The sequence below is a fragment of the Pteropus vampyrus genome, unplaced genomic scaffold (genome assembly GCF_000151845.1).
Source record: "Pteropus vampyrus isolate Shadow unplaced genomic scaffold, Pvam_2.0 Scaffold159, whole genome shotgun sequence".
NCBI classification, from domain to species: Eukaryota; Metazoa; Chordata; class Mammalia; order Chiroptera; family Pteropodidae; genus Pteropus; species Pteropus vampyrus.
The window spans coordinates 2,076,204-2,085,507 of record NW_011888940.1 but is presented as its reverse complement, the minus strand read 5'-3'; the positions used below and the strand labels follow the sequence as shown (position 1 = coordinate 2,085,507).

General features: G+C 39.2%; 2 protein-coding genes across 11 annotated transcripts in view; one reads left to right on the top strand and one right to left on the bottom strand.

Annotated features, from left to right (window-relative positions):
- CEP170 (centrosomal protein 170) overlaps positions 1-4,587 on the bottom strand; it is a 126,120-nt gene extending 121,533 nt beyond the window's left edge. For 4 of the 10 annotated variants that reach the window (XM_011370076.1, XM_011370081.2, XM_011370082.1 and 1 more), the window contains exon 1: positions 4,222-4,581. The gene's annotated coding sequence lies outside the window, so the exon portion shown is untranslated. Of the gene's footprint in view, positions 1-4,221 lie in introns of all 10 variants that reach the window. The other 6 variants (XM_011370078.2, XM_011370083.2, XM_011370075.2 and 3 more) reach the window with 4 other exon arrangements.
- A 525-nt stretch (positions 4,588-5,112) lies between these two features.
- Positions 5,113-9,304, top strand: part of SDCCAG8 (serologically defined colon cancer antigen 8) — a 206,094-nt gene continuing 201,902 nt past the window's right edge. Inside the window, exon 1 of the mRNA XM_011370073.2 lies at positions 5,113-5,403. Coding sequence (XP_011368375.1) covers positions 5,337-5,403 — 67 coding nt within the window. The 5' untranslated portion in view covers positions 5,113-5,336. The remainder of the gene's footprint in view (positions 5,404-9,304) is intronic.

The window sequence follows — 9,304 nt, the reverse complement described above, 5'->3', positions numbered from 1 at the left end:
TATTTAAGAGTTAACACAATTTTAGATTGTAAACACAAGTGTATGGCTTGAATTAAGGAGGGGTAATTTCACTACACCGCATTCAGAACATAACTGCAGAATTAAATATGGAAACCAGATCAGAACAAAAAAGAACAGCACTGACAAAACTGACTGAATCTAGTTGACAGAGAAGAGAAAAATAAAGAGAACTGAATCACATAAAGTTGTAAGGGTTGTAATATTTAATTTAGCAAAGAGAAAACTTAGCAGAGAGACCTAATATATTGAGAAAAACTTTACTGATAGATCATATCTCACTCAAAAAGAAAGAACTGCAACCAATGGGAAGAAATTATAAATTATATAGTATAGCAGATATTAGCTCAATTTAAGTAAGATCCTCCTCTACTTTTTAAAAGCCAAATGAGCCATCCTATGTCCATTTGTTCATGGAAATGTTGTTCATGTTGAAGCTGGCTTTAATAAGATCTCAGGAATATTAGTAGTAGTATTGCATGACATGACTTCTAAAATCTCCTGTAATCTAAAAATTCTGTAAATTAGAAGAGAATAAATGTTGCCTTTTTAACTTACTAAAAAAACATAAGTGGAAAGAATTTTGGCTTTAGTTGAAAAGATGAAGTTTCAATCATAGTCTCTACCACTTAGTAATGTGTGACACAGAGGCAAAATTATTCATGAACTCTGAGTCTCAGATATTCTCAACTAATGTGTAAAATAATACAAGACTGTTGCATGAATCAGACACACACATTCTCTCTCTCTCTTCTTTCTTTCTTTCTCTCTTTCTCTCTCTCTCTCTCTGTCTGCCTGGCACTTAGTAGGTGCTCAATATACAATAAGTTTATTTCATAAATATCATGTCCCAAAAGGTAATCTTTTCTATATTACTTATTAATTACTGATATACTTATACTTAAACAATGACATTCTCCTCACGTTTTGTTTTTCAAACCTAAGCAATGTATGCTTGGGATTCTTTTCCACTTCTATGCTGTGTATAATCTCTATTTGTATGTAAGTAATTTTTATAAGGTTTTCTTTAACCTTATTTTATTGGTTTCCTTTCTATCTTTGTCTGACATAAAAGTAGGCTTCACCTTCAGTACAAATTGGGTATGTGATTTATTTTGGCCCCCCAAAAATTATAATATATTGCTGCACAATCATTTCAACTAACTGGACTATATATCCAGTCTGCTCAACCCTACTATCAGATGTATATTTTCTTATTCTTTTATATCACTCATACTGGCTCAAGAATATGAGTAAATACATGAAAACCAATTCCACCAAGGGTAGTGGTCTATCATAAATCTTAGTTATAACAAAAGTTTATGAAATAAAGATGGTCCACGGTTTCTCCCCATAAGAGGAAACTGATTTCTTACTGAAACACATCAACATTTAATGCTGCAGCCAATATTATTTATCTATCAAGAATTTTTCAGATAGTATGTAATTGTTCTTTTGTTATACTTTCAGTATAATCTGCAACTGTATAAATATTTTAGTTGGCAATTTAATACCATGCAGTATGTTAGGTATTTATTAGGATAGCTTAACATTGCTAATATTCACAATAGAGAAGAAAAAATTCATTAATCATTAATTAAAATAGCAAAAATTATTTTTCAGGAATAAATTTTGTTGACTAAAACACATGTTGATAACTTTAAACATAAACAGTATTCAATACTAGATGAGGGATATCTGATTACTATCAGATGCAACAATAAAACAACTTTTTTTCTCAGTGATAAAGAGAAACAAGAAACTGATACTTGGAATAAAACAAATCACTAGGCCCAGAAATTTGTAAAAATACCTTCGTATGTGCATTAAAAGGCATAATGTACACTAATTTTGTAGTGTAAACCTCACTATATTAATGCGAAGATAAAAAACATGCAGATGGTTATTTCCATACAAAGTAATTTTAGAACATCATGAAATTTACCATTAAAATACATTTCAAGTTTGATTTAATATAATTCTACATAATGAATTTAATTATTTTTAAGCAAGTTGAAATTTAAGAATTTTAAATTCTTTTTTTAAAAGTCAATTAAAATGCAATGTAGAATTTAAGGCAACAAAATTACAAGACAACAAAAAACACTTTATGGAAAAATCCACTCAATAAAAAAGCATAAATTTAATTTTGATAAAAAGTTCAAATTTTTTTCTCAAAAGGTAAATTCTTATACTTAATTCGTTAAACGAAGAAAAATGAACTTCATAGGTTATTGTTATGTGGCAATTTTATTTTAACAGAGCTTATAGAGCTAATCATACTATAAACCATTCCTGAATATCGGGAAATAACATTAAACTATGGTTACTAATAAGTAGTAAGGAAAAAATTTCCAAGTTTCTGTTTTTATAAAAAGCCCATGTTATGGTATTAGTAAGTTAATTTATAAAACTAAAGTTTCACTCCAGTAGAATTAATTACTATTTTTACATTACAAAGAAAGGGATTAAGATTAATACGACTGGGTATCAATGAACTTGACTGTCACAGACAACACAAGAGACCGTACAGAAGCATTCCATAAATGTGCGCAGGGTGGGGGGACTGGAGGACACGGTGGAAGGAGCTGTCTGCGGAACAGGCCTCGGTTTTATTTGGCTGCCCCTTTCATTAGCAGTCTGGCTTGGACAGTCAGTTAACTTTCAAAATTTCAGTGTCTTCCTCTGTCTCTGTCAAGTGCACTTAGACTCTTCAGTTTTAAAACACCAAAATAATGCAATAGTTAAAAAGTTAGGAAGAACTAAAAGCAGCCCAAGTGTAACTTAAAAAGAATAATGGTAGAAAATTATAAAATGGCTTGTAACTTGCAATGTAATATTTCCAGAGGTGAATTCCTAAATCAGCACACCCAGGTAGGATTCTGCCAGTGAAGATCTAGATACTGTATTCATACTGTAACTCTCTCCTCTCACATTATTCCTCCACCTGCTCCTCCCCATTCTTCTTCATTCTCTATTTGTTTTATCGCCAGCAAACGGCTGGAAGCCTTGTAAGTTAAGGATCAAACCATTTTAAAAGATGCATTTTCAATCGATTTTCTTCTGCTTCACCACATTTCTCTCAAATGGGAATAAATTTTCAGAAAGAGAATAAAAATATGAACAAATAAATTCAGAAACAGAAACGAACAGGACCTGTTTTTTGTTTGCTTTGCTTGCTTAAATAAACAAAACGGCAGAATGTATCCTACTGTATCCCCTTAGGAACGTGAATGCGTTACCCACCCAGCGAAAAAACAATTCTGCTGCTTCATTTCCCTGCTACACAATAGCTTCGTCGTCAGGCCCTCGCTAGCCCAGTCTTCACCGTCATCTAGTAATTTTATATTGATCACCTTGGCAATGCTTGCACAGGCACTGTCCCTGTCTTCCAGGAGCTTACGTTCTTCAAATAAATAAAGAGCACTCTACTGAACACCAAAAAACAGAGATTCTGTGACTTAGGATACGAATCCCAGGTCTTCCCGCCCAGCGTTAGGCAGCTGCCAATATTTTTTTCCCTTGGATAATAAAATGAAGGGAACCAACCACACCAAAGCCCCACATTTGAATCTTAGGACAATGAAGCTGACAGGAAGCCACTCTCTCCTCCCCCGGGTTTACTACGGAGCCAGAGCCTGCGCCGGGTGCAGTCGCCTGGCAGGGTGCGTGCAACCACGTCTTCCACGCCCTCCGACCGCGTCCGAAAGGCTCCTCGCTTGACCTCCCGGCCAACCACCCCACATCCCAGAACCAACCACAAAAAAGGATCGGCAGTGTTAGCTGCTCCGATCCGGGAAAAATCGCTTCCCCAGCGGCAGCGCAGCCATTCCGTCCACTGCTCCGCCCGCGCCCCTCGCAGTGCTACGGCGGAGGGGGGAGGGCTGCACAAAGCCGGGAGAGCTGAAGCCACTCGACCCGTTCCGGGGACGAGGCGGCGGCGGCACCGAAGGGCCGGCGGGTGGGGGCGGGGAGAGGGTGCGGTGGGGATGGGAGGGGCGGCCCCGCCGAGCCTCGGGTCGGGTGCTTGGGGGTGACGGCGCCGCGCGGAGCATCCGAGAAGCGCCCCCTGGCCCTGCACCCCCGCCCCGCCGCAGACCGCAGCCGGGGCCCCGCGGTAAACCGAGGGAGGAGGACGTGGAAGAGTGGCGGCGGCGGCGGCGGCGGCAGAGCCGAACCCCAGCAGCTGAGCGCATCACTTACCCCTCACCGCGGAGAGAGGGACCGGATGGGGGAGGCGGGGCGCGTCGCGTCCCGTGAGTCTGTCGCACGCCGTCCTCCCCCCACCCTGTCTTCGGCGTCGCCGCTGTCGTCGTCGTCGCTGCCGCTGTGGGTCGAGCTCCCGGCCCTCAGTTCCGCTGGGCACTAACGTTATTCCACACACGCCCCACACATAGCGGTAACGGCAAAGAGTGGCCGACTAGTGCGCAGGCGCCTGGGGAAAGGGCGAGGAGCCCGGCCCTACCCGCTTCCCGGCTCGGTCTCAACGATCTCTTACTGCGCAGGCGCTGAAAACAGACAATGAAAAGGGGCTGTGCGGAGGGTCTCACCCGCAGGCTTTTCCAGCTGCCTACTGCGCAGGCGTGCCTCAAAGACCAGCATGAACAATGAAAAGGACCCTGGCGTTCGCAGGATCCACTACCAACACGGACTACAGTTCCCAGCAGGCAGTGCGCCAACTCCAAGTGGAGGTCGGGTTGCAAGGCATGCTAGAATTTGTAGTGTCAGCCTCCTTTCAAAATCAAGGCTCTGGGAGGCTTAGAGCTTATTTCTCTTGAGAATTCATTTGGCCGTCTTGGCAAATGTCGTAACTGAAGAGTGTGGGGCTTGTTGTGTGCGTCCTTGAGAATCTTCAAGGATCGACTGCATACTAGCAAAGTTAGAAGAGTCGAGGCCTTCAGTGAGCCCTTTCTGTCAGCTGGGTGGTCCACACCGCAGAATGAGATGAAAGCAGGACTAAACGAGGAAAAGGGCGGAGCCTCCAAGCATCTCTTGGCAACCGGTTCTGGCAACCAAACGGCCGAAGCCTGCTCTCGGAGCGCGGTGTCCTCTGGGAATTGTAGTGTAGTTGGAGGAGTTCTCAGGAGCTTCCGTACTGCAGGCCCAGAGTCTCCGAACCACAACTCCCGTCATCCACCAGGAGGGCCAGTAGGTGGGAAGAGCCCCCGAGAGCTCAGTCCAGGGTTCCATGCTCCCCATTGACAGTAGCGGCAGGAAGCAGACGGGCACTCCTGGGGCGCCAAGGCCTCTTATTGTCGGAGGGAAGAGCACTGGACACTTCCCCACGTAACTCCCATCTCTGGGCCCCGAGTCTGTGCATGGCGAAGTCCCCGGAGAACTCTAACCTGGAAGAGATTCTGGGGCATTATCGACGGAGTCTCCGGGGTGAGTTGCTCCGAACCTCTGTGCCATATAGCCCCTTGGTACCAGGGCCTAGTGGGCGGGAGCTGACCAGGTGCGTTTCCTAACACCTCGGTTCACTCCCAGCCAGGAGGCAGAGGAAGAAGATGGATGTTGCTGTGGAAGGATGTTTTTGAGGAAGGATGAAATAGTTTGTGTTGATTTTTACTTTTAACCTAGTGTTTCTCTTGATTCCTTTAGTTACCCGAACCCACTCTCTGATCTTGTGTTAGGCATCTTTCTCACCCAGCGCCAACAGAAACTCTTGGACGGCGCTATGCCACTTTTGCACAGTTCCCATACTTTGTTCTTTAGTCTAATAAATACCTGATTCACACTTTTCACGCATTCAGATTATAATCTCGTGGATTGAATGTGATTTATTGGACTTGAAAAAAACAACACTAAGAATTATTTCAAACACAACAGCTCTATTTAGTGGTCTAGGCTATTTACATACATTAAATCATTTAAAACAAAACAACCTTACGAATATCCCTAATTTACACATGGGGAAATCGAGGTGCAAACATGTTAAATTAGGAGAAAGCCCACACAACTGATTAGTGGCAGAACCAGGTATTAAATTCAGTCAGGCCTGTTTTTCTTTATGAATCATGTCACAGTTACTCTTACTGAAACCTTATTTAGTTATTTAAGATTTTCTTAGTTTAGTACCACAGGAGTGAGTATCTATATAAGTGAAGTCTGTACTTACAGATAGCACTGTCATCTTGGACATCACATATAACATCTAAAAACCTAGTTCTGTTATTTTAAAGTGGAAGTTATGGTGTCTATAAAGTTATTATCGGGAGTAAATGAAATAATGCATGTAAAGCAGTAATTTTCAAACTTTTTTTTTTACTATTACCCATGAGTAAGAAATACATTTTATATGGGACATATATAAACTAAGTTTCATTAAAGAATATTTATTCTACTAGGTATAATACACTCTATTTTCTGCTCTGTTGCATTTTCTTAGCATTCTAGGTCATGACCAACAGGCATTTAAGAACACTGACTCATTTATTATTTTAGTGCCTAAGATGTGTTAGGCATGCTAGGTGCTGGGGATACAGAAGGAGCTAGACGAAGTTCCTGTCCCCTTTGAGCTTCTGGAGTAGTGGCGGAGAAAGACAATAAACAAATAAAATAATCACAGATTATTATGATAGAAAATAAGGGTAATGATCAGTGCTTGGCACATAAGAAGCATTCATTAGATGTTAGCTGCTATTTATAATTGATACCTACAGCAAAGTGAAGATTTTTCAAGGAAATTAGGAAATTTATTTTCAGGTGACTCTAGATTTTGTAAGAGTTATTATTTATTGTTCCCATTTGTCAGCAGCATTATAAACTGTCAACATTCTCAGTATTTAAACTGTAAAAGTAAAATAATTGGTCTTGACAAATATCTTCATTAGCCTAATAATATTTCAAGAACTGTTAGATATGGAAATAACCACTTCTAACTTTTATTTGAAAGCAAGAAAAGTACTGCGCACAATGATAATATGAGTGATTTTGTTTAATTTTTGAGATTGGCAAAAAAAATTTGTTTTCCATTTTAAGTGTCTCCTAATGTTCCTCCTTCTTTGACCTTATTTTGAACTTTTATGTAAGCATTAGAGGCCATTTAATATTAGGCATTTGATGCAGTGGTTAATTTCAAACTAATGTTATAGTACTATGTTTAACACTCATGACATTGAAAGTAATTATAAAGTGAAGAGTTTTCATTCAAAGCTAATACATTTTACAATAAGCTTTAAACTTAGTGTGCTAACAAAACAAGATAATGGAAGCATCATCAAGAGCAGACATAAAGCAAAGAAAAATGTTAACTTTTTAAAAAAAGTTTTAACAATGAATCTAGAAATGGCACCTGAATTTTCATGGGTTTTCAGGAGTTATTATTTATTGTTCCCATTTGTCAGCAGCATTATAAACTGTCAACATTCTCAGTATTTAAACTGTAAAAGTAAAATAATTGGTCTTGACAAATATCTTCATTAGCCTAATAATATTTCAAGAACTGTTAGATATGGAAATAACCACTTCTAACTTTTATTTGAAAGCAAGAAAAGTACTGCGCACAATGATAATATGAGTGATTTTGTTTAATTTTTGAGATTGGCAAAAAAAATTTGTTTTCCATTTTAAGTGTCTCCTAATGTTCCTCCTTCTTTGACCTTATTTTGAACTTTTATGTAAGCATTAGAGGCCATTTAATATTAGGCATTTGATGCAGTGGTTAATTTCAAACTAATGTTATAGTACTATGTTTAACACTCATGACATTGAAAGTAATTATAAAGTGAAGAGTTTTCATTCAAAGCTAATACATTTTACAATAAGCTTTAAACTTAGTGTGCTAACAAAACAAGATAATGGAAGCATCATCAAGAGCAGACATAAAGCAAAGAAAAATGTTAACTTTTTAAAAAAAGTTTTAACAATGAATCTAGAAATGGCACCTGAATTTTCATGGGTTTTCAGGAGTTATTATTTATTTAGTAGCATTTTTTTTCATGGTTAGTTTATGTAACAGCTCATGAAAGGAAACAAAACAGCTAACTTTGAAGTGAAGCATGGTCAGTTCTTTACTTCATACCTATAAATTACCACTTTTAAATAGGATAATTTCCTTTCAAGTCAAAATTTGTGTTTGTGAATAAACAAAGTATGGTGGCATTGTTCTATACGGGGAACTTCATTGTATTGAGTGTGTGTGCCTAATAACTTGAGAATTGTGTTATTATACAATCAGATAAAATGCAATTCAAAGTTCTCTCACTTTGTTTTGTTTTGGTTTTGTTGGTTTGTTTGGTTTTGTCTATCTGCCATTACTTCCCCAAAATGTCTTGCCTAGTTCATGCTTAGAGAAAAGACTAATAAGCATTCTTGGACTTTCCTCACAAGTTATTCCTCTGGTTTTTAAATAACTGTACATATAATCATTACGAATATCCATTTCTAGCAGCCAGGAAGTAGCCCCATAAAAATGCAAAATGCTTTCACAATTTTTCATGATAGTCCCTCATTTTTATAGATTCTCCTTATTCATTCACTTTAAATGTAATTTTTGGTGTTATTATAGTATATTAAGACTTTGAAGTTCTGATGTGAAAAGCGAAGTTCACCTTCTTGCTTTTCAAACTTGAGTGGAAGTCTTGGCCCGCCTGACTCTGACGATACTAGAGCAGCCGAGGGAAGAGGGAGCCCTTTTGCGTTCCACCCCCACCGCTCATCCTTCCCCTTCCACCTTCCTGATGTGCTCACTGTCTGTCCCCTCCAGCGATAGCTCCTGCTTTCAGTTGTGTCTGCCTCCACTGCAAGAAGTTGGGCCAGTGTAATGACATTCCTTCAAAGTAAGAGTTCTGGTGTAAAAATCACAAATCTGTAATATTACCCCTTTATAATAGATGACGTGAACATTTCAGTATGGTGAAGAGTGGGCATCTCCCAGGTATCCTGGGAGTCACAGTTTAATATAGACCTGAGCGTGACTTGGAAGGTCTCCTGGCACTGCGGTTAGGTGCTCATTCACTCTATAGGCAACTATAATTCAAGACCCACAGAATGGCTGAGAACTATATTGGTGACTGGGGAGAATAGCAAATGCCCCTCGTCTAATTTAAATTCAACACATCATTGTACAAGATGTTGAAGTATAAAATAAACCAATTTGTAGCTAAGAAAGGGTCAGAAAAAAAAAAAAAACCAGAATAATGGACAATCCAGGCCATTTTAAGTTCTGTACACTTGAATATAGGGATATAATATTAAAACAGGGAGAACTTGCTAGAAATGCAGTGTCCCAGCCTTAATGTCCCAGAATCATGTCTAGTCTATGGCTGCTGTGTTAGATATGGGT